This window comes from Chiloscyllium plagiosum, chromosome 22, assembly GCF_004010195.1.
Source record: "Chiloscyllium plagiosum isolate BGI_BamShark_2017 chromosome 22, ASM401019v2, whole genome shotgun sequence".
Lineage (NCBI taxonomy): Eukaryota > Metazoa > Chordata > Chondrichthyes > Orectolobiformes > Hemiscylliidae > Chiloscyllium > Chiloscyllium plagiosum.
In genome coordinates, this window is record NC_057731.1 from 19,296,028 (window position 1) to 19,322,828 (window position 26,801).

General features: G+C 41.0%; 1 protein-coding gene across 1 annotated transcript in view; it reads right to left on the reverse strand.

The window, feature by feature from the left end:
* Positions 1–26,801, reverse strand: part of LOC122561112 (adhesion G protein-coupled receptor A3) — a 522,394-nt gene that overhangs the window by 310,932 nt on the left and 184,661 nt on the right. The window contains exon 3 of the mRNA XM_043712551.1: positions 4,204–4,275. Coding sequence (XP_043568486.1) covers positions 4,204–4,275 — 72 coding nt within the window. The remainder of the gene's footprint in view (positions 1–4,203; positions 4,276–26,801) is intronic.

The window sequence follows — 26,801 nt, forward strand, 5'->3', positions numbered from 1 at the left end:
CAGATGAAAGGCTTAACAGACAATCAATTCTTCAATGTATAATTTCATTTACATCATACTGCAAATTTTTGCTATAAATTCTGTGTTACGATTGAGCCCTCCACAATCATCTGATGAAAGAGCATCGCTCCGAAAGCTAGTGTGCTTCCAATTAAACCTGTTGGACTATAACCTGGTGTTGTGTGATTTTTAACTTTGTACACCCCAGTCCAACACCGGCATCTCCGAATTATAATTAGGTAGGCCCATGAAATGTTTAGCCATCCAATATTAAGGCCCCCCTCTTATTTCAAGGAGTTTGGAGTATAAAAGTAGGGAAATCTTACTGTAACTATACAAGGTGCTGGTGGTACCATATCTGTGAGCAGGTTTGGTCCCCTTGTTTTAAGAAAATATATTATTTCATTGGAGGCAGTTCAGAGAAGGTTCACAAGGATGATCCATGGTATAGAGGCATTTGAACAAAGGTTAAATGGGTTGGGACTCTACCCACTGGAGTTTAGATAAACTAGGGGTGCGCTTATTGAAACACTTAGAATTTTTAAGGTGCTATACAGGGTAAATGCTCAGAGGATGTTTCCCCTCATGGAGGGTCTAGGCTCAGGGGCATAGTCTCAGAATAAAGGGGCACCAATTTAAGACTAGGATGAGGAGGAATTTCTTTTCTGAGGATTGAGAGTCTTAGTAAATCCTTCACACAAAGACCTGTGGGGGCAGAGTCCTTGTGCATATTTAAGGCTGAGAGACATAGATGCTTCATCTGTAGGGGAATCAAGGGTTATGGGGAAAGGGCAGGAAAGTGAGTGTGGGGGATGTCGGATCAGCCATGATCCTTTTGAATGGTGAAGCAGGCTAGGGGTGGGGGAGGTGGTGAACAGATATCATAGCATTCAGCATTGAGGCATTAATAACTTACAATCTGTATTAATAATTTTGGATGATGGGACAGTGTGTGTTGTATTGTCAAAAAATGTGGCACTGGAAAAGCACAGCAGGTCAGGCAGCATCTGAGGAGCAGGAGACTCTACGTTTCAGGTATAAGACCTTCATCAGGATGATGAAGGTCTTATACCTGACTCTCATGCTCCTCGGATGCTATCTGACTTGCTGTGCTTTTCCAGCGCCACATTTTTTGACAATGATTCTCCAGGATCTGCAATCCTCACTTTCTCCTAGTGTGCATTGCAGTCCAAATTGCTGACAATATGTATGCAAGCAAGTTGAGAGGAGAATGTAAAATATTGGATATTGGCCACAGAGGTGGTACAGGAACCAGGTAATTTATTGTGTCAAAAGCTGCCTCTGGTTGCTGAAGTTCAGATTTTCATAGGACAGCACCTCAGAGAGAGATTTCCTGTCCAGGTAAAGCCAATGAGAGTTGATATCTGTGAAAATGTAATTTCAGACAACTAAGATAACCGCTGCTGAGGCTACTGGTTACCTTGAGGGACAGAGTTTATATCAAAGCCTTTCATCACACCACATGGAGGCATGATATCACAGGGGACCAAAAGGGAGAGAATGAAGGTTCTAGCAGCAGCAGACCACATTGTCATACAGATGGATCCCTCTCTGTTTAGCATAATCTCATCCTGTCTCCAATTCCTCCTGCTCCTCCTCCAGTGAGATGTTCCATTCTATCCTCAAGGTACACATCTCTCTGGAGATTTTTACAGAGAGTTAGAACACCACCACAAAGAGCAAGACCTGCACAGCATAACGACTGATAATGGTCTGCTGCAAATTTACCTTCAGACTGATAAGATTAAATTATAAAAAACACAAACACTTACCTTTGTGAACTTTTCTAAGTGTCCTAGTACAAGAATCTTAATGATTTAGCATGCAAATATAACTAATAATTAGGATGGCAAATGGAACCAGCCGGTATTGCAAGGGGAATGAATCAGAAAAGTCACGAAATCTTGCTACACCTTTGCTGGGTACTATTGAGACCACATTTACAGTACTGTATGCAGTTTTAATCTTCTTATTTGAGGAGAGATATATACTGCCAATGAAGATAGTTCAGAGAAGGTTTCCTGGCTTGATTACTGGGATGAAGGGTCTGTCTTTTATGAAAAGATTGAGCAAATGAAGCTTGTACTCTGTGGAGTTGCAAAGAGTAAGATGTGATCTTTTTGAGAGAAATAACATTGTGTGACAGCTTGGCAGTGTAGATAATGGATGAGTATTTCCTTGTGGGGGAGTTCTAGAACAGTAAGGGGCTGCAGTTTCAGAATAACTCTTCCTTTAAAAGTGGAAATGAGGAACACTTTCTTCCTCAAAGGGTTGTTCTGTGGAATTCTCTATTTCAAGGTAGTGGGGATTTAATCATTGAATATATTCAAGGCTGAGTTGGATGGATATTTGATGTACAAGGAAGTCTAGTGTTACAGGGGCTTGGGGGTGGGTTAACTGAAAAATGGAGTTGAAGCCACAATCAAATCAGTCAGGATTTGTTGAAGCTTTGGAGCTGCCTCGAGGGCCTACACCTGTTTCCATTTCTAGGATGGGAGGTATATTGCATTGGATGCTTGAGATGTGCCATGGACTGCTCTACAGATTGTATAAATGGCCCGCCCTGACTGACTGTCCCACTGGGAAGGTTAGTTGAACAATGCAGAATGGAATCCACTCCCAGACAGCTTTTCTTCATTTCTGCAAACTAAAGTGATGAATTGTGCAAACTGGACCCCAGGGCAAATTCTGATGCAAATGCCACTCAATACCACTCAAACTCAAAGGTGCACAATGCAGGAATTTATACCAATTCTCCTGTTACTAGTCACTGTTGCCAAGTTGTTAATCGTACAACCCCCACACTGCAATCACACTGCAATGTTATGTTCCTTGTAACAAGTAGTCCATGGGGATGTACTGATTTGCTTTTCACCCTGAAATGCTGCGCAATAGGAATACAATTATATTTCAGACTAAAGACGGACAGCTGTGTAGAGATTTGTGTGGAATAACCTTTACAAAAGACATGAAGAAAATATTTGGTTTTCTTCACTACATTTCAACTTTTGCATGATTAACATAGCATTAAAAAGAGTTGCTGACTCATCTGTCCATTTGTGCATCTGGGTATGCTTCCATCAGGTTTTTGTTTGACAGCACTGTCATGATCAGATCCACTTTGAGATACTACAAAAAGTTATTAAGAAATTAATTTTCAAACTGATAAGGCTTTGAAAGGTTTTATTCTGGAAGTACAAATAATACATATAAAAACATTTCACACATTGTGGAGTGTGAACACATTCGCACATTCAACTTTCATAACAACTCTCAATCCTTTCTCCAAAGAATTTATGACAAAGTAAATAGGTGTCAATGTACAACAAGGACCACAATTTGGTTATTAATCTAAATTAGGTTGACTTGCTACCTAATTAATAAAAATTGTAAGAACAAGTGTGTGTAGTAGCAAAGTATGCATAACCTTTGCAGCATTAGAAAAATCTCTAAAATATCAGAACTGTTTTGAAAAGAGTACACATCAGAAGAAAGTAACTTGAAATTTCAAACAATTCAAAGCTTTTTTCTTTTATTCTTCCTCAATCCACATCACTATCAGGAACTCTTCATGAAACCTAACTAACTCTTGAAACAAGTCAAACCTACAAAAATGCTTCTCACATTGAAGCCCAAATCCCTCAAATGAAATTCATTTTAAGAGACAGGAAAAGAAAACTGATTTCTAAACAGGTCCTAAAGCCTTTAAAATAAAGAAAAAGACTTTAATCTCTTAAACCGTGAAACTGAAGATAGCTTAAACCCTTTTACCCATGGGGTTGTTGCAAGATGAATGTGAATTTTGCAGACTGCACATGAATGCATTTCCCCAACATCATAGCAAACTTTATAACCAATAAACGAAAACATTTCATTGCTCTGGAAAATTTACAATATATGGTATAAGAGCCACGAAATATATTATTTCAGATTTGATCGAGAAACACTGCCAATTTTTAAAAAATGCTTTCATTTTGCTTGGTGCAGTGTAAACACGCCACTAAAAAAAAACATTGATCAACTGTTTATGCAGTGAAGTGTATCTAAATACATCAATTATGCCAAGAGTAAAACTGCAATGTTTCTCATCAGAAAGTTGGCTCAGGCTTTACCCTAAGTTCCCTCACAGGACTTTATCTAACATGACAGGATCTAGGCAATTCAAATAGAATGAATACTTACAGCCGCTTCAATTCTGGAAGCCCATAGAGAGCCCCAGGCTCAATGTTGCTAATCAAGTTATTCTTCAAATCCCTAGAGAGACCAAAGGAGAATGAAAAATTAATTATAGGTTGATGAGCTGTTTTCTTAACGTAATGAGTGAAATATGGTCATTTAAATTAAATGCTGTATGTTTGTTTTCACAACAACAAGGAGGAATGCACTTTGTGGCTTCCTTATGAGTTCACAGAGATATGTAAAAAAGTTTGTTTTCTTAAACAATTAAAAAAAACTTTCATGCTTTTCAATACTATAACATTTACAGCACAGCAGCCAATTTGACACTAAGGATAAGCATTTGAGCTCAGGATCTAGACTTCAGAGGCAAAGGATAAAGGCCAAAGGCAATGTCATAAAACCACAGCCACAACAATGCCAATACTCAACCATCTAATATAGGATATCAGTGCCGGGCCAGTAAATGAGTGCTCACATCCAGACTGTCACAAACCAGTTGAGCAGTTTGAATGGATTGATGTAACCTGGTGCAGCTATCAATAGTTAAGTAACTATTTAATATAAGTTGTTGTTGTCACCAGGCAACATTGTTGGGTAATCATTCTGAGATTTAATATTAACTTGTATTGAGCTTCTCGCAACCTGAAGATGGCACACAGTTTTTCCATAGGAGGTAGCTAGTCTTTAACATTGTCCCAATAGAGCCAGATGTGATATTCCTGACTCCTGAAATTGTAATTATGCCTAACAGCTTATTGTTAATTCACCTATGCGGCATGCAATAAAGTATATGTCAACTATGTAAGACAAGTTCCTCTTCTTGTTAAGTTTCTATAGTGGGCTAGCCTTTATCACTGATAATTAAACTGCCCCTTACATTCAATTTGAAAAGGATAATTTGTTTAAATTTGATAAATTTCCACTTTTTGTTACAATGCCCCTGAGGAGCTGTCAGATCTAAATTAGGTTGACTTGCTACCTAATTAATAAAAATTGTAAGAACAAGTATGTGTAGTAGCAAAGTAGGCTAGCTACAAGTCACCAGTGGATGAGGAACCAGCAATACGCCCTGGCAGTTATGAATGAGGCTGATACTCCTCACTGAGAGAAGCTAATCACATCAGCTACTAGATACCCAGAGATAAGCCCTTCAATATGCTGCTTCTCACAGCATCATTAAACAATCCAAGTTACATAGCATTAAACTTTGCAAACTAGAAAGATAAACCTCACAAATCTCCCTCTCCAAAGAAACATTTTTGTTGTGCTTATTTGTTTTTGGGATTTGGGCATTGTTGGCTGGGCCTGCATATGTTGCTGATCTCTAATTCTCCAGAGGCCAGCTACTAGACTAGTAATCCAGGACCCCAGACTAACATTCTGGATACACGGATTTGAATCCAATTGTGGTCAATAGTGAAATTCAAATTCAATAATAATCTAGAATAAAAAAATTAGTTTAATGAAAGCCACTGTCAATTGTTTTGAAAATCTGTTGTCTTCAAAAGATCTGGCATACGTGTGATTTCAGATGCCGAGTATTGTGGCTGGCTCATAACTGCCCTCTGGGCAATTTGGGATGAGCTATGCCCACATCCCACGAATAAATGTAAAACAAGAATGCACAGAGAGAGAATAAATCACTTGTTTACAGAACAGCTAAACATCATCTTTTGCTTTCATTTCACCATGGTACAAGGATTCTGATTCTTTTAACAGTAATGAAAAATTTGCAAATCTCGAATCATAAAGTCATACAGCAGGAAACAGATCTTTCAGTTTAACGTGTCCATGCCAACCATTATCCATAACTATACTGGTCCCATCTGTCTGAACTTGGCCCATATCCTTCCAAACATTTCTTATTCATGTACTTATCCAAATAATTTTTTTAAACATTATAACTCTACCCGCATTCACTACTTCCTCTGGAAGTTCATTTCACACATGAACCATACTCTGTGTAAAAACGTTGCCCTTCATGTTTTTTTTTAAATGCTTAGATTAGATTACATTACAGTGTGGAAACAGGCCCTTCGGCCCAACAAGTCCACACCGACCCGCCGAAGCGTAACCCACCCATACCCCTACATGTACCCCTTACCTATCTTACTCCTCTCACCTTAAAAAAAGCCCCTCAGTCTTGAACACTAGGGAAAAGACATCTGCTATTCACCCTATCTCTATGCCTCACAATTTTATAAACCTCTATAAGGTCACCCCTCAACATCCACTGAAAAAGGGCACAGCCTGTCCAGCCTCTCTGTATAAGTCAAACCTTCCATTCCCAGCAGCATTCTGAGAGATCTTTTCTGAACCTCTCTAACTTAATAACATTGTTCCTCTGACAGGCCGACCAGAACTGCACACAGTACTCCAGAAGAGGCCTCACCAACGTCCTGTACATCAACATGACATCCCAACTGTTGTACTCAAAAGGTCTGAGCAATTAAGGTAAATGTGCTAAATGTCTTCTTAACCACTATGTCTACATGTGACACAAACTCCAAAGAATTATGTACAAAAATCACTAGGTTCTCTGTTCTACAACACTAGCCAAGGCCCTACTTTTAATTAAATATGTCTTGTCCTTGTTTTACCAAAATGCAAAATCTCAATTTGTCCAAATTAAACTCCATCTGCCACTCCTCAGCCTATTGGTCCCTTTGATCAAGATCTTTTTCGTCATCTTAGATAACCTTCCCTATACCACCAATCTGGTGTCGTCCACAAGTTTTCTAACCATGTCTTCTATATTCTTATCTAAATCACATACATAAAATGACAAACAGAAGTGAACCCAGCACTAATCCCTTTGGAACATGCTGGTAACAGGCCTCCTGTCTGAGAAACCACCTTCTACCACCACTTGATCCCCTGTTGTTAAGCCAATTTTGTATCCAACTGGCAAGCTCACTGACTCACAAATCTACTGATGATGCAGCTACATTTCATGTTTATAAACCAGACATATGTTTAACATTTTACAAGAGTAATAGGACACCTTTCAAACTGATGTATAATTTATTCCACTCATGGAAAACTCTTATTTTGAACCAATCATCAACAATGAAGGTTTACACACACACTCAGAAACCTCCCTCCACATTGCCCCAATATGTGCTGTTTATTAGATGTGACCTTGATTGGATTTCCACATAAACATAATATGTAAGAGTTTAACATGATTCACATGATTCCTACAATAATTGAAGAACTCAATAGATATGAAATTATGTAAGTACATAACTAATATGTTCAACTTAAATTGCTCTCCTGCTATAATACAATACAACACAGAAACAGGCTCTTTGGCCCACCTAGCCTGTGGTGATTGCTAACCTTTATTTAGACTCGCTTCTTACTGCCCATACACAGTTTCTATCCCTCTGTTCACATCCCGTTTATTTGTCTATCAACTTTAAACACTCCAAATACCCACCACCCCCTGTGTAAACATTTCCCTACACCTCTCCCCTCAATGTTCTCCCTCTCACCTTGAAACTGTACCCTCTTGTAGTCAACCTTTCTACCCTGCAAAAAAGCCTCTGACTCTCCACCCTATCAATGTCTCTCATAATTCTGTAGACCTCCATGGAGGTCACCCCTCAGCCTCCATCTTTCCAATGAAAACAATCTGAGTTTTAGAGTGTGGTAACAAGGCAAGCAGTGCCATGCATGGGCTGGGTGTTGAACCCAAACATGGCAGGCAGGAATTCTACCACTGAACCACTAATGTAACTACCACAAAATGTTGTAACCTCAGTGGGAAATTGAAAATGGGGAACATGATATGTGGCTATTGCACCTTGTGGTGCAGCATTGAAGTGCAGAAGCATCCTGTAAGTGGATTGGAGATGTGTCAAGGGGGTTCTGAGGAGCCTGGCATATGTTCAGATGCCTATGTCTGTGAACCTGAGTTGAACATGGCTGTTGCTGAAGCAGTATACCCTGAGATATTGGTGTCTGGTATCCAACATGGAGATCCTTTGGAGCAAGCAGCTGAATTTGTCAGACACCCACTCTGACTTCCATGTCAAGAATTCTTGGCATCCAGTTTATTACAATTGGTGTTAAGACAGGAAGCATCATATTAATGAGGGAAGATGTGCAGTTTACAAGGTCATTAACAAACAATAATACCCCTTAATGGACAATTCAGCAGTAAGGATCTCACCTTGATGCCCAGATTTTAGTTAGAAATGCAATGAGTTGTCCCTGACATTGAAATAGGCCTCTCTGGATCTCTTGTATGATTGTGCTATGTTTCTCATTATAACCTGCATTGTTCAGGTCTCTACAAAATTCTGCCCACTGTTCCAAGTCAGGATGATGCGTAGCCCGAAGGACAAATGTTTCCAATGCAGTTGGAAACATTTTCATGAATCTGTTGCCCTTATCCTTTCAGATCCTAGAGGTGGTGGGATTGAAAGGTGCTGATGATAAACGGTCCTTGTTGCATTGCATCTTGTAGACAGTATATTCTGTTGGCAGTGGGCAATAACGATACAGGAAGTGGATATCGAAGGTATTGGATGGAGTACCAATCAAGCAGATTCCTTCAATCTGAATGTTGGCAAAAGTCTCAAATGCTGTTGCAGCTGATCCCATCCAGATAAGTGGACAGTATTTCATCATACTCCATACTGGTGCCTTGTTGATGGTGGACATGCTTTGAGCAATCAGAAGGTGAATTAGTCACTGCACAATTCTCACATTCTGACCTGATTGTACAGCTGCACTATTTATATGGCTGGTTCAGTTCAGTTTCTGGTCAAAGGATAGCCATCATGATGTTAAGAGTGGCAAATTCAGTAATGGCAATGCTTCTGAATGTCTGAAGGTTGGATTCTGTCTTGTTGCACATCATTATTCTTGTCACTTGTGTGTTGCATGAAAGTTACTCTCCACTTGACAGCACAAGTCCGAATGTTTTCCAAGTCTTGGCGTATTTAGCCAGGGTAAGGTTCTGTATCTGAGGAATCAAAAATGGTACTGAACACTGTGTAACTATTAGTAAGTAACCCCGTCCCAACTTTATGATGGAGATAAAGTCATTGATGAAGTAGTTGAAGATGGTTGGGCTGAGGAACTCCTGCAGAGATGTCCTGGAGCAAAAGTGATTCTCCATGACATAAGCAATAGTGACTTCAAATGGAACAACTTAAAATGGGGACATCTGCTAATATCAGCATAGAGAAATGATTAATGTAATGCCTGACATAATACCCCTTAAAATTGAATTTATTTGAAAGGGGGGGGGGGGGGGGGCTAGATTCACATCAATCCTTTTAGACCAGTCTACCCTAAAGCTTATGTTAAAATTTTAAAATTCCATTTATACAGTTCAATTTCACTCAAAGTTTTACTGTGGAATTCACAGGTTCATAGTTTTTTTTTTCTAAGCATTGCTTTAACCAATGAAAAGAGGAAAGTGGTTCTTGTGTCATAAAAGCCATCTATCTCCCAACTCCTCAGTGAATTTCCAATCTGCAAAACAAGAACTGAGAGTCTGTGGACCACAGAAATGACGCATATTTATTTATCAGCACAGAACGACATTTTGTAGCGTTAAATGAAATACTTATTTGAAGGCCACACAAAACCAAAAGCACACAGTGGATCATTGCTTTAAAAAATAGTTTTAGCTATTTGACTGAGAGCTATTCATCTGGCATACCAATCATAATGAATAACTATCTTTTTGAAAAAGGCAACTTGCCTGCACTTTGAAAACTAGAAAGCGCTATTTTCCTTTACTAATTGCACAATCACATACTTTATCCTTTCCTGATCATGTACCCACTGCCTCAGTCGCTCGTATTCCATCTCCTCTGTCAGTATAGCAGTGTAACTCGAATGGTGTGAGGTGTCAATTACATTTTGTTTCAACATAAAATCTTGTTAGTAATTATGTTAACTAGAAAGAACTGGAGATTCAGACGAAGGCTGTAATATTATGCTGGAGTTGTGCTAACATTCACGACCCTTGGGAGTTGTACTCCTGTAGCTTATTATGTTTGTGGATCTCAGTCAGTGGAATTGCATCCTTAAAAAGCCATTCACAGAATAAATTATTCTGTAACATGCAGATAGAGTAAATACTCAAGTGGTTTTGCTGCTACATTTATTAAGGTGCTCTATTTTGTTTTTGTAAACTGATCTAAAATAACATTTCACATGGTTGTAAAACTGAGTGAAATTATGTGCAAAATATGTGAAATATCTAACAAGCTCCATCTGTCTTCAACTGTGTATATCACAATGAATATTTAATTCTCAATAAAGGTTTATACTTCATTATGGGAAGTACACACATTTCTTAAATACATTTGTAATGAAGTCTGTCCCTGGGAATACCTTGGTAATGCATATCCAATGGTGTAGTTTTGTACCTGCATTATTACCTTAAAAATAATTAGGAACACAATCTGGTCTGAAATACCTGAAATGAAGTACACTCCCTTATGGTTTTGTGTTGGTAATATGAACCGCTACTCAGAAGCTAGAATGTTCACAATGAAAGCAATAAGAGCAATCCAGTTCAAATTAAATTTGAATTGTGGAATTAGCCTCTGTTTACCTGTAACTGTGGACTCTATTTACCTTTAAAAGACTTGATCCTTTACTGATCAGTACTATTTCAGTCAAAGGGGAGCCATAGCATCAACACACATTTTCTTTATGATATTTAGAAATTAAATGATGTTCAATTTTAAAATTTGCCCTTGCAAATTCTTTGAGCTTTAGGCAATGTGTAGTGTTTATTAAGCACTTGAAACCTGCTAAATGTTTCTGTGAATTAATTCTGTAAGTGGCAGAACCATAACGATCAGGGGGTCAGGTTCAACCCACAACGGGAAGTGATTTAGTTTATCTCGGAGTGATGTTGTCAGTGCTGTAACTGGCCAAAGAGCAGTAGATCACGATTCTGACATTTGTTTCTTGAATGGAAATACACAGATATCGATTTTGGTTGGGTGTAAGATTAGGTTTGGCTTTGATGATATTAACCTGTAATAGGGTTGCAGCTACACCTATAAAAATATATACGTTACTGAAGCAAGGTGATTCCATTGGTGGCTCTAAGACCAGGGTGTCAAGACACAAGTTGGCATGCTGGGAGAAAAGGTTTACAAGGGTTGCCAGGATTGGAGGATTTGAGCTATAGGGAGAGGTTGAATAGACTAGAGCTGTTTTTCCTGGAATGTCAGTGGCTGAGGGATCACCTTATAGAGGTTTATAAAATCATGAGAGCATGGATAGGGTAAATAGACAAGGTCTTTTCCCTGGTTGGGGAGTCCAGAACTAGAAGGCATAGGTTTAGGGTGAGAGGGGAAAGAGACCTAAGAGGCAACGTTTTCACACAGAGGGTGGTGCATGTGTGGAATGGCTGCCAGAGGAAATAGGGTATATGAATAGGAAGGGTTTGGAGGGATATGGGTCATTGCTGGCAGGTGGGACTAGATTGGGTTGGGATATCTGGTTGGCATGGACGAGTTGGACCAAAGGGTCTGTTTCCGTGCTGTAGATCTCTATGACTCTATGACTAAAACAAGGAAGAAATTCTGCTGTAACCACATTGCTATGGTATATGAGTGTGAAAAAAATCTGTATGAGTTAATATTTGATTGACATAAGCAGCATCCACTATGATCATATCACAGGAACCTAGTCTGAATAAAGAAGGAGCTTGCAGAAACAGACCTAGGGCAAATGTGCTCTTAACAATTTCTATAGTAATGCAGGTTGCCCTTGTGTAATCTTTAAATAGTTACCATAATTCAATAAACCCTTGTTGTTTGCTTCAAAAGACTGTTCCAGTTAGATCAGGAAGGTGTGCACCCTAATCCTACTAAATGATTATAGGCTTGAAGGAACCTACACTCTCAACAGAAGCAACACAAATGTCTTCTATACCATGACAAAAAGTGGCTGGGATGGAAATTTAAGATTGTAAGGAACCAAACAAAATTAAACATATTGAACAGGAAAGAGTCAATAAGCCAAATGATAACCACCACCACCCTCTCCTCCCCACCACAATGTTGGTGAACTGGTAGGTGCCTCTGATCACTTCCATGGGAGGTGAAGAGTAAGTCCTATTGATTTTGATGCCCTTAGACACTTTACTGGCCAGCATTATGCCTTCCCTGCTGCCAGTCCTCCACTGGGAAAGAAATTCAAACTCCAAAAGATGTTTGGCATGTGGCTATGCACCCCCAGCTGTGAAAGTGGGAGTGGTGACTGCTGTTGACAATGCTTCAATGCCCACTCTGAGTATCATCTGTGGTGAATCTGGGGATACAGATGGGTGAGACAGAAGTGGAATTACAGGGAGCAGGCGACAGAAAGTGAGGATCGAAGGGAACAGGGGAATATCTTTCAGGGGCCTTCACCCTTCCCAATGACAGGCCCCGCAAGAGGAAGATGAATCATTCCTCCCATCGTACCATCTACCTGTCTTCACCTATCCCCACTTCACCACCCTGACCCTGCCACCCCCTTTATCTGGAACTCCCCTACACCCACCTCCAGTCATGAAGAAGGGTTATACCCACAGCATCAATTTCTCCACCACCTGATGCTGCCTAGATTGCTGTGTTCTTCCAGCCTCCTGCCTGTCTACTTTGGATTCCAGCATCTGCAGTTTTTTTTTTGCCTGTAACCAAACTTGATTGAGGACAGTTTTCCCAATATCAGGAATCCAATGCAGTTAATCCCTCTTAATTGATCCTCTCATCACGCTCCAGGGGCTCAATTAAGTTCCATCTATTGTGAATTCTTTGGAATTTGAATATTTCGAAACTTAAGATCTCCAAGAAACCAATAAGTTCAAAAGCAACGAATCCCCTCAAACAGATACACTAATACCACAAGAACCTCGTAGAAATTCGAAAACTGCTGACTGACACACACACACGCACGCACACACGCACGCACACACACACACACACACACCATTGGGCAAATGCAGTTCTTCTGTTCAGTGACAGCAATAATACAATGTAACAGTGCCTGTATGAAGGTATCCCAATAAGGGACAAATTTCAAGCAATGGACATTGACTAATAATTGGGGAAGCTAAAAGAAGAAAGAAACTGTTTTCAGAAGGGCCTGGTGGTTGTACGGTGGGGAGTAGTGAGTATGAATGAGGTATGGAGTGCTCAAATTCTTGCTGTTATGAACACGATACCTGCGGTGGAATCTTCACGAGGGATCAGAGGTTTCACCAAGTGGTGAGAGACTGTGCTACCTCTTTCTGGGAAACTTTACTGAGCCAGAAGCTAATCAGGTAATGAAGAGGATATCACTGGGCCATTGTAAGTAATGAGGAGGAGGGAGCGTTGGAATTAAGGGGATGGGGGTTGCAGGGAGAAGGGAGGTTGGTAGCAAGATAGTTCTTAGTAGCTCCCCTCCGCTCATAATATCCAGTCCCTTGATAAAGCATAGCGTGTCTTTTACCAAAGGGTCCAACCTCCTGGAGGTGACAAGCTGCTTCCAGGGTAGGAGCTGCTACATGGTTGTTGCCCAGCTACTGGCAAGGCCTCACCAAATTGTCCAATTCTGCCACAAGTTCATAGGAGATATTATTTTTCCAGCCATGTCTCCCTAGTATGATTATTTATTCTTCTTACTTTTAAGCTTTTACATTCTGCAGTATCCCACTACTACTTTAATCTCATCACCCTAAAACTCTTACTTCTGGCATTTCCATTCATTTATTTTCCTGAAACTGTGTAGTATAGAAATACTTATTTTTTTCCCCTCTTTTGAACTTTTTAATTGTGTTAAATAGTAATGTTGCATATCTGTAATACTTACTGGCGGTATTTTCATGTTTTACTGTCAAAATGGAGACATCCCATCTTACACAATGAAATTGAGCTTTTCTGCTTTCTGTGACCATATGCACAATGTAATTCCTTTTTCACAACTTCAACAACTAAAGCCTTGTGCTCGTGGCCTTAACAAAATCTTCCTGCCAGAACTACAGTTTAAATTATGGACCTTCGAGTCTTATCACAACCTCAGAAGTCCTCTAAATATTTTGTTGTTAGATTCTATTTACGTTTGCAATTATGCGGCCCTGTTTTTTCTCCTTAATTGAGCTTCGCAACATTCCTAATGTTGTGAATGCAGCATAATATACTTCAGTGGCCCTTGATCTCCTTACTGGAGCTGTGCCTTGTGGTGTCTGCTTGCTATGGTGATGACATTCATTGTGAACTATAAGTGCTCCTTTTTAATACTTCTGGTGTTCTCAGCCTCTGTATGTGCATCGTTAATTTAAAGTTTCTTCCCTTACCCAAAAGTGTCATTTTTAAACTTTATTTATGCAGTACATCTACTTGATACATCTGTTTCCTCATTGAATCTCTATCTGTAACTGCTGGGAGGGACTAGTCTTTAAAGGTCTTTCGAGCTCACAGTGATGCGTCAGCACTTCCTCTCCAGGTCTGTACTAAAAGGCTTTAGTTTCTCCCCTGTTTGTCCTTCCACAAGTTCCTGCTGACTGCTGGTTTCTTCAGACATATGTAGCTGCTGACTGTCTATACAAATAGTCCTTAAAGCAGCAAAGTCTGTCATCTCACTTAGTTTTCTGGAAATTTCTTCTCCAAGGTCCAATGGAACTTTTCACTAATGTATCCTAAGCAACACATCCCACCCGTAATCACCATGTGGTATACATGAATCGAGGGCTAATGTTCCTCTTTCCTTGACACTGGTTCTGATGGTGTATTTGATGCAGTGCTAAAGGATCAACCCCTATTGAATATTTGCAAGAAGAGGTTTATGTCTTAACAAGGAGGGTGAAATCTTAACAGGCTTTGAGTGATGTGGGCTACAGCAAGATGATCAGCAGCACCCGTCTTGATGTCGAGATCATTTTCCCGTACCTCAAGTACCACTTACCCGTACCACTCACCTCAAGTGGTATGAGGAGGTTCTCGCTAGAGAGTGGCAAGATCCTATCTGTTGAACAACTTGCTCACAGCCCAACTCCATATGAGTTGTGATCTGATCAAACATGTCATGCAAACTAAACAGTCAGGAAAACTTAGCATGTCAACCCAAGCAGGTATTTGATGGATTCAACTCTCCTCTTACTCCAAAGACTTCTATACTGGAAATCAGGCCCCAACATCTCAGGCACACTTGTGGGCACCATCCACATGTGCCCCACATCCAATGACATTGGAATCTGACTCTTGCTGGTCTCTATGGCAAGCTCGCCAACCACTTACAGGATGCTTCTGCACTTCAGTGCTGCACTGGCAATGATTTTTGTAATGCTGCCGCAAGGACTCTGCGCACTCAGCGATGTACACCCAGCACATGGTCTTGACCAAGCTGCATCTCTGGGTTCTTCACTCACTGTCATGGTGTTCACCCACTCTGAGCCTATCTGGATGCTCACAAGATCCCTTCCTGGCCTTTTTTGCACATGGTCCCCTCAGCCAAAGACACCTGGCTGTATTACCCTGCCATTTAGCACAGGCACAAAGCCAAGAAGCATACCACAGTTTGTCAACAGGTCTCAGTCCAGCATTTGTACTGTCAATATTAACTGCTGCCTTATAGTTTCAAAGTTTACAAAGAAATCCTGCTTCACCATAGGCTGGAGGTTTTCAGGTCTCGAGAGCTGATGGAGAGTTCCAGGTTGTCTTTTTTAACCGAATCAAAGCCTAAGCAAGTGCCAACCTGGATGACGGGGGGCATTTCCAGAAACCAAACATCCGAGGGGCAGGTACCCCACCTGCCAAGAGCTGCCAGAAAATCAGAGGCCAGCAGCTCTATTGAATGGCAGTACCAGTGGAAGACAGTGACATCTGAGCCTTCCTATTGTTACCGATCCCAGGCTACCATGAGTGATGTGCAGCGAGGCAGGGGTGGGGGTCACTGGGTAGGGTCATGGGGAATGGGGGTGTTGGCTGTCACGGAAAAGTTCTCAATGGGCCTCCCTCTCCTGATTCTGAGTCCTGCACAATCTTGCTGCAGGATACCTAAAATAAAGCTGTAGAGCTGTGCTTGTTAATACATTTATTCTTCTACTCTGCTACATTACGACAGTTTCACTCCAAAAATTTAGAGATTACCTTAGCTATTGTGACAGTGTTACTCTACTATTTAATGAATAGTGTATTTCATTGTGTTTCTCATTATACCTCATTAACTGATACTGAATCAAGTTACTGTCATTAGAAAACAAGTATGCAATAGGACATTTTTAAATCTTGCGACAGTCTATTGCTTTCCTTCTTACAGTGTATTTTGAATAACACAGCACAAGTATTTTAACGTTTATAGATACTAAACATCTGTTTTATAAACAAGCCAAGTTTCTGTCAAACAGATATCTCAAGACCACAGTGAAGTAAAATGCACTGTGGAATGGAGAAGCACTGGTGGTCCCTAGTGGTGAGAATATGTAGTGTTAGAACATTCATTTGTTGCCTGAAGAGGAGCTTGTGATAAAATTGGGGACAGGACTTGCAAAAAGACAACCAAAATAAGCACTATTTTAAATATAGTTGAAAGCCCCATTTTACATTTCAATGAACACACAAAAGCAATCATACATAAAATTCCTTCTAAACTGAATAATTTCTCTAATTTAAGAAGGTCTGAACCAATAAAAGCAGGAATTGTTCCTGTTTCCATTCAGCACTCATCACTGAGTTGCTTGCACAGCTGGTCTGTATATTAATAGTTGTTTGCAATATTCTACTAAGGCACCACAAAGATCATGTGAAAAAATACTTAATTATTGTAATTAGCAGATTTTGTTGTGCATTTTAAGCATTTCATTTTTAAACTTTAATCCTGAAAACAATAAATAGTCTTATGTCAGGCATTCATTGTTGTTCAGAGCTATATAACATGATAAGCACTTCACTGCTAACATGTCAAAATTAATTAGCATGTTAAGCATCTCATTTTGCCTCTCACTCTTCAGTCCAAGAAATCTTTTACAGAAGCACCTGACTCAGTCAATCATGCAATTGCAATTCTATTATAAAATTGAGTTAGAATAGGATCAATAGCTATGAGTCGTATTTGCCTTTTTTTATAGGTATTTTTATTGAAAATTTAACATGTTTTTACATGTTTACAAAAGAAAACTAAAAAGAAACAAGTATAAACATTGATATACAGTTAAATCTTAAATAAATAATAACCAAAATCTATCAAACAAAAAAAGAAATACCAAGAGAAAAAAATCAAAACTCAACTAACTACTCATCTCACCTACAACTAACCAGAGTGTATGATTAAAACTCTTACATTATTCAAGAGAAAAAAAACCCAACGGATAACACAGAAATTGAGCAGTGATATACAAAAAAACCCACCAAAAAAAGTGATATACATGCTCGTAATGTGTTAACATCATATCACAACAAAACCCGTATTCGTATGGGATTCCTCTCCTAAGGGGCCCCGGACCAGCCAGGTTCACCCTCTCAATTAAATAAAGGCCCTTGTTAGGATGACTGAGATATCTGTATTTGTGTAATTCAAGAAGGGCTGCCATATTTTATGGAGTAATTCATTTTTTTTCCTGGTGCACCATATTTGTAAGGAAGTCAGGGGGAGTATATTCCATGATTATTCTGTGCCAATTCGAAAGTCCATGAGGGCCCTCAGCCACCCAGTTTACCAAAATGTTTTTCCTTGCACAGAAAGAGAGAATGGAAAATAAAAAATAATCTCTTCCCTTCATAATTTCAGGTGTTCTTTATCCAATAAATGTGTCTCCTATAGGAGAGCTATATCAACCCTTTCTTTCTTGAGGTTTGATAATATTTTCTTCCTTTTGATTGATGAATTACTCCCCGTGGCATTCCAGGTGCACCACTTAATCGACCGATCACCCATAATCACCAGGCAAATCCGAGACCCCTCGGGAGAAGAAACCCTATCCAAAACATCCCAAGCATAGAGCATATAAAATTCACAAAAATAAAGGCTCTTTAATACACTCAGATCAATATAATAAAAAACTATTTCTAAATAAAAAAATATAAAACATATATGAACATATATGACTATAAAATTAGTCTCAGCAAATAATAGTTAAATATAGTAATACAGAATAACAGGGGAAAACAACCCTGCTCCTAAGGACAAAGATAAAATAGGATAAGGTAACCACCTTCCCCCCATTTACATTAACTAGAACTCCTGGCCTATATATACATATACATAAAAAAAGGGAAGAAAATCGCTAAGTAAAGAATGAATAAATAAACCCCTCTTCTCACCCCCCGGAGATAATATTAAACAGTAATGTAATGAAAGGAAACAAAAGGGGGGTAAACTGGGGTGGGGGGGGGCAAAACAACATCAATTAACTCTTATAATTTGTCTAAGAGAGTCCAAACGTTCCTTGGCCTTCTCCGGCGATCCGGTTATACACGGACACTTCATGGCTGAAGCGTAATGTAGCTGGGTAGCGCAAGGAGTACTGAATGTTTAAGTCCCTTAAACGCTTCTTCGCTTCGTCAAATGCCTTCCTCTTTTGGATCAAAGCTGGGGAAACGTCCTGAAATAACATAATCTTGGATCCTTTATAAATCATGGCTTGGGGATCTTTCCCAAGATTTCTGGAAGCTTCCAAGAGCATCTGCCTCTCCTTGTAGCTCTGCAGCTGGAACAGGACCGGGTGGGGGTGCTGGTTCCAGCCAAGCCCATGCACTGCAACCCGGTAGGCCCATTCCACCCTTACCTGGCCTGATCCAGCATCCAGATTTAACAGCTGTGAAAGCCACTGCTCGAGGAACGCTGTAAGCTGGCCTTCTTCTTCCCGTTCGGGAAGGCCCAGCAAACGAATATTTTTTTGATGACCTCGATTCTCAAGGTCGTCAATGTGGTTCCCTAAGGTCCGGACTCACTGTTTGAGAGTCTGGACCCGATCCACGGCCGATTCTGCTGTGGTCTCAGAGGTTGCGGCCTTTAGCTCTGCCCCTCCGACACGGCGCTCAATTTCTTCGATGTCTCGGCTGTGCTTTTGTAGCACGGCCGAGAGTGAATTCCATCGGTTTCGGGACTCTTCTCTGAAGGTGTCGATCTTCACATCGAGTTTGGAGATTATTTCCACGAGGCTCGCCACTTTAGGTAAGTCCCCCTGGGGCGGCTGCGGACGCCTCTGCTGCAGCTGGGGAGGGTGGGGGAGGGGCTCCTGCCTGCTGAGAACTGAGGGCTCCTTTCCCCCTAGTCATTTTTACAGGAGACTAGACTATTTAAATTTAGTACTGAGCCATTAATTACATTAAGTAAAAACTATTTTAAATGGTTTGGTGAGTGTGGTGTAGGTGGGTGGCCCACTTTGCCCAGGTCTTGGGAGGAGCACTATAGACTCAAACTTGCTGGGTCGCCGCCATTTTGGATTTCCCCCCCCCCCCCCCCATTTGCCTTTAATCACATCATTGAAGCGTTCAGAGTAAAATTACACTAGCTCAAACAGTTTATATGGTCGACTATTTGTCAGAGCTTTGACCTAAATATTAACTTTTGTTACCAATTATAAAGCTGGTGATAGTGATCTATGCAACAGTGAATTCTAACATTCAGTTACGTAAATCAAAACAATGTATCTTCCATACAAGATAAATTTAGGACGTAATTCTTTGTGCATATCGTCCATAATTCAACTAGTTACTTATTAAACTATAACTTAAACCTATATGAAAAAATCATGATAGTTGTGGCATTTTTTACCTGCATTGTAATACTAAAGTATGAATTTGGAGTGTTATGAAGGTTGTTGAATGTGATTGCCTACATAATTAACTCTTCTCAATAAATACATTAGCAAATATTGTCCATCTTGTGAAATATTTAATATCAGTGGTGAAACAAGAAAGGAGACACATTTTATATTAAAAACGTATTGGTTCACTGCTCATTTGTTACAAATATGTTAGGAAATATTTAAGGTGCATCATACAATGGCAATTAAAATAAAAATTACATTATACAAAGGAAGAAACTACAAGGTCAGCTGACCCAAAGTCTAGTTGAAGAGATAGGAGTATCTTGAACAAAGAATCAGAGGTATGGAGGGAAATCCAGAGCGTCGGGTCTCTGTAGCTGAAGGCATTATATAAAATATATTGAAGCCATGAAAATTAGCAAAGTTTAAAAGGCCAGAATTAGATCATTCAAATGTTTCAGCACTGGAGGAGGTTACAGAGATCAGAAGGGGCAAAATCGGATGGAGATTTGAAAACATGAACAGGATTTTTAAATCTGAACCATATTCGACTACAAAACAGTGGTGGTACAGGGTTGATACCGGTCCAGGACATGGGTTTGTTGAGACATGGGCAACAGAGGCTTGGAGGAGCTCAAATTTATGGAAGATAGGAGACTAGCCATAAGTGCACTGGAATTATTGCCTCTAAGACGTGAATGAGGGTTTCAAATTAGATAAGTTCAGGCAGAGATGGATTCAGATGATATACTGCAAATGGTAGTCTTAGTACTAAAGTAGACATGTGGTCAGAAGATCATCTTAAATTCAGGTATGACACCACGTTTGGCCACAAACAATTGCTGGGAAGAAGGACAGAGCTGGCAATTTAAGGAGGGAGTGTGAGGAGCAGAATATCTTCCAAATATTTGGTTGAAGGAAAGATTTGCTCATCTAGTCCTCAACATCAGAAAAGCCAACTGAGATTTTAGAGGCATTTGTCTTCTGAATAGAAGGAAGCAGGTTTGATTCTCAGAGCTTCATGACATCTGAGCCAAAGAATGACAATGAAAGGAGATACATCGGTTCTTGGAGCACTGTGTGGGGGATGCAACCTTTTTAGGGGAAAGGAAAAAGGTGATAACTCAGTGCAATTGAAGGAATGTGTTTCCTCTTTTATATAATATATGTTTATGTACAAGCAGCACTGACAGAAGCCTGTGTCCAGACTGTGCCTTCTTCCTGATTAAAGGATGTTGAATGGTGATAAGTAACCCATGAGGAAATCACAGGATTATCAGATAATAACAAACATGTTCATTTTAGCTCAGCCAATGGAAGGACTGCTCAGATTCTCCCACACTCCCAGTCCACCATCACTCCCCTCAACAAATTGCAACTATACAGATGCTTTTCGTATTTCAAAGCCAATGAAGTTCTTGTGAACTGCAGCCCTCATATAATGCAGGAGACTTGGCAGCTAATAAAAAGAACAGCAATGTGACACTCACTGTTTCTTTTGTAGTGCTGTCTGAGGGATAAATATTGACCAAGATACGAGAGAGAGCACACCTGCTCTTTGAAATAGTGCCCTGGGATTGTTCACATCAGCCAAGCGGGCAGATAGGGCTTCGGTTTATACCTCCACCAATGGGCAGCACTCCCTCAGCACTACACTGGAGTGTGGGCCTTGGTTTTTGTGCCAAAACCCTGAAGTGGGACTTGGACTGAGGGCAGATCCCACACTGAGCATCCACTTGTTTGAGAAATTATTTGGTATTTCTGACTTCTACTACTCTTTCTTGAACTCTATTCCATGTATTAAGAATAATCATAAGTCCCAAATTTTACTTCTATTTACTTGGTTCAATGCCTTCTGCTCCATGATCACATTTTACTTCTAACGGGGTGTTCCAGATGAATCTCTTCCATTGTGTTTCTGAAGTTATAAGCCTCCCAAAGATCAACTGTGTAAACCACCCCCTTTAGTAAAGTGAAAAAGCCACGTCCCTCACTCTTTTCCTCAAAAGTCAGACTTTTGCTTCCAAGGATCAGTTCCATGTCTTCCCCCTTGTACAGCTCCTAATTCTGAACCATCACTGTGATGGCTCAGTGGCTGGAGTTGTTTGATCACCAAATCAAAAGCAAAATGCTATGGATGCTGAAAATCAACAATAAAAACAGAACATGCTGGAAATATCAATAGGTCAGGCATCATCTGTGGAGGGAAAGATCAGAGGTTTTGCCCTCCACAGATGCTGCCTGACCTGCTGAATGTTTCCACCACTTTCTGGTTTTAGTTTGATCACTACTTCCTCTGATGCGTATTGCTTTGTGCACACACTTCAACATTCTATTAGCACTATTAATGTGCCCAATCAACACAGAACAGCAATTTAGTCCACAAAGGCTGAATATAACCTTCAGAATGATTTCACAGTTGAAAATGGGTTGGGCCAAATGGAATTTCCATCTGTTATCCTGAACCCACCATGACCTCAACCTGGTTTCCCGAGCTTCAGTTCATTATAAATCTAGGCAGGCTTCTGATGAAATTGTGTCTGTGCAAAATAGCCCATCGGTTCCAGTCCTGGAAACAGAAGATTTTGGAGCAGATTTAAAGGAGCAGAAGCATATAAAGATTCAAGAGACTATCTCTCACTGAGCTATGACCCCTTCAAAACTAAATAATGGATCAGAAGAGAGAGCGTGGCCACAAATAGCTCCCCCCCCCCAACCCCATCTCCTCCCCCACCCCATATCCAACACAGTCTTTGCAGACTTCCTGCTGCTGTTCTATAGTATACTGACATCCCTCCTCCCTATGTGGATGAGATTAGTAACATTTCTTGCATTCCTCCCCAGCCTCGCATATCATATGTATAACTTGGAGGACAGCACCGAGTCAGGATCTGGTTATGATGAGTCACTGAGTACGAATGGGCTGCAGCCAGGCCCCAAGGTTTCGTACGAGGGTTAGCTATATAGAGGACAAAGTTGCAGACAAACTGCACAGCTGAGCCTCAGCTAACAACTTTGAATCAGATAAGGCTGCATGCAGGAGAGGGTTGATGAGAATGAACACCAAAATAATTGGTGCATTGGCAAGCCTCACAAACATCCTGTCTGCATCATTGATGAGCCTGCCAGAATACATCCCCGACTTGATGTAGAAAATTGTGCAAAGTTGGGACCCCATCCTTTCCATTAAGGGAGTAGTGCCTATTCCATGACAGAACACTTATGGGTCCAGCCCTAATACAGCATTTGGTTGCCAAAATCTTATTTTCCAATGCAGAACAGGTAAGGGAGGGTGCGAGATTCATGCTTGGTGCTGTGCTGCCTCAGACTGTTACCAATTTGTTTGCAGATCACAGTTTTCAAAGAGTGTCGGAAGCCTTCATAGTGAGCAGGTAATCTGCCCTCGCGACTGATCGTACAGATTGTCTGAGATGTTTCAGAGTGGAGGCTAACAGCGACTCCACGCTGCAGAAGTCTGTTGTCCTCGATTGGAGTACAGCATTTATCATCCTCACATTAGCATTCTGACAGTACCCTTGCTGTTTGGCTGTCAGCCAGCCAGCTGAGGTGTTGAGGTGCAGAACCAGGCACTCAACATGCAGAGCTGTGCAAAGGCATCCCACAAGGTCATCTCTGTCTTCCCTTGCAACTACTGGAGTTATACTGCAGAGGTGCACAGAGGTGTGTTTTCTATTCACTGGTCCTCCACTTTGAAATGTACAAGAGGAGTCAGACTAGTATGTCTCATCCAACAGCTTTACTGGCTTTACCTATTGGGGTATTACACCATAATCAATGCTTTAAACGTACTTTGCCATGACTCATTTTAAGATACCCTGTGACCAGGAAAAATGCCACGCAAAAGACAAGACGTTTTGTTTTGTTTCTCTTTTTGTATACAAAGGAGAGAGTACTGAAGCTAAATATAATCTCCTTGAGCAAGAGAATTGAGAGGTCAGTCTCTCAATGTGCGAGGACATATCATCTAAACCCACTCTGCAGAGAGGAATCTGATAGATAAAGGTTGAAACAGTCAACAGAGCATCCAAGTCATAGAATCATAGAATCCCTATTGTGTGAAAGCAGGCCATTCAGCCCATCGAGTCTACGCTGACCCTTCGAAGAGCGTCTCACCCATACCCACCCCTCTACCTTACCCCTGTAACCCTATATTTTTTATGGCTAATCCACCTAGCCCTGGACATTATGGATAATTTATCATGACCAATCCACCTAACCTGCACACCTTTGGACTGTGGAAGGAAGCCCACACAGACACAGGGAGGATCCCCAAATTCCACACAGTTGACAGAGGCTGGAATTGAACCCTGGATCCCTGGTGCTGTGAGGCTGCAGTGCTAATCACTGAACCACTGTGCCACCCCAAAATCTGGTTTACAGGGCCTCCATGAGTGGGCTGGAGGCCAAGAGAGACAAAGGACTCTGGTGAGAGGGCATGGGAAACAATCTACCTGTCACATTCCCATTTTGGCAATGGTGGCTGGGCCCTATTCTGTGTATGAGACTTCTTAGTAAACCCTGTAAGCTCTCTGCAGTCTCCAGGGGTTGGGGGTGGGAGTCTTGACTGGGCACTGTGGCCTAGTGTCCCCGCCCAATGTCAATGGCAAAAACCATCCCACTCTCTAATCAATCACCATTTACCCATCACCCTGCCCATATCACACACAGGTCACACCAACCTTGGCATGAGGCCAGTGGTCATGCTGCTTCTCAGTACACAGCGGTCTTAATAGTAATTATCGTTTCCAGTAATGCTGCTAGAACGGAAGCTGCTCACCATCCAATATCCAGGACCATATCGTGGTGTGAACCCATCCCTTAAATGGTAGTTGCCTGATGGATATAAAAAACAGGGTCATCACTGAATTTCTTGCCTGTGGAAGGGGCCATTACCACTTCTAAAGGTTGTGGCCAAGGACACATAGAGAATATCAAATACTTCCGTTGTCTCCTATGTAAAAGCCATATTCTGGAGCCCTGGGCCAAGACAAGCAATGGCAGCCACTAAATCTCCCGAGTAACCCCTCAGGACGTGTAATGGCCATCTAATGGTCACACCTTGGGTAAATATCATTGATTGAGTTTGCCAACCTAACTTAGACCTATGGCTGCTTTGCAAATCACTGTGTGATCATCCATTTGATGACAAAGAGTCAAATGGCTCTGCTTTAAAATGTAGAATCTGCTTAAACAAATCTCAGGGACTGGAGTCTGTGCATCAGCTCCAAGTATATGTGGTTATTCTTGTAGATCATAAAAGTGTGACGTTGTTTTCTTTTTGTGTGTGGAGTCATTCAAGATTTTTAACAAGCAGAAAGGGGCCCAGGAGTGGGAAATAGCAAACCTTTCCCGTCAAGGTTCAATCAAGAATGGAATGACTATCGCAGACGGTGTGAAATGCAAAACAATCTCGCACATCTTTACAGAAATCGTAAAAAATCATTGCTGTTTAAACAGTGCTCGGCAAATTTATTTGAAGTAATTTTCTATTTACTTCCTGGTGGTATGCAAAAATGGAAGTGAAGGAAAGCAATCAGACACTATTGTTTTAAAAGGTCTAGCCGCAACATCCTACTGATTCTAAGTGAATATTGCAATGAAGGTGGCGCATGAAATAAGACTTTATGCAGGCTCAACACTATCCCTGTGCAATGCACATTTACTATCAGCTGTCAGGGCAAGCTTTCAAAGTTTGTCATTAAAGGAGAGCAGTAGCTAAAGCAATTTGTTTCTGATGGGTGACAGTCTGCAATATTATTGAATTTGCAAGAGAATCTATGCAGCATCTGGATAACTTTGCATGTCCTTAGGCCTTGAAGCATCCCTGTATTCTGCTGGCTCAAAGTGTGTAAATGGAGTTAGAGTCAGAGTCATACAACACTGAAAAAGACCCTTCGGTCCAACTTGCCAACCAGATATCCTAAATTAATCTGGCGCCATTTGAATCTTATCCCTCTAAACCTTTCCTATTGATATACCCATCCAGATGCATTTTAAATGTTGTCATTGTACCAGCCTCCACCACTTCTGGCAGTTCATTCCATACAGTCACCACCCTCTGCATGAAAATGTTACCCCTCAGGTCCCTTTTACATCTTTCCCCTCTCACCTTAAACCTATGCCCTCTAGTTTTGGACTCCGCTACCCCAGGGAAAAGACCTTGCCTGCTCACCTTATCCATGCCTCTCATGATTTTATGAACTTATTTAAGGTCACCCCTCAGCCACCAGTGCTCCAGGGCAAACAGCCTCAGCCTATTCAGCCTCTCACTCTAGCTCAAAACCTCCAACCTTGGCAACATGCTTGTAAATTTTTTCTGAACCCTTTCATGTTTCACAACATCTTTCCTAGAGCAGGGAGACCAGAAGTGAATGCAGTATTCCAAAAGTGGCCTAAACACTGTCCTGTACAGCTTCAACATGACCTCCCAACTCCTATTCTCAATGCACTGACCAATGAAGGCATGTGTACCAAATGGCCCCTTCCAAACCAAAGGAGTAGCCATGGGCACCTGCATGGGCCCCAGTTATGCCTGCCTCTTCGCAGGATATGTGGAACAGTCCATCTTCCGCAGCTACACTGGCACCACACCCCACCTTTTCCTCCACTACATCAATGACTGTATTGCGCTGCCTCTTGCTCCACTTTACCAACTCCTTCCATCCCGACCTCAAATTTACCTGGATCATCTCAGACTCCTCCCTCCCCTTCCTAGACCTCTCCATTTCTATCTCAGGCGACCGAATCAACACGGACATTTACGATAAACCGACCGACTCCCACAGCTACCTAGACTACACCTCCTCCCACCCTGCCCCCTGTAAAAACGCCATCCCATATTCCCAATTCCTTCGTCTCC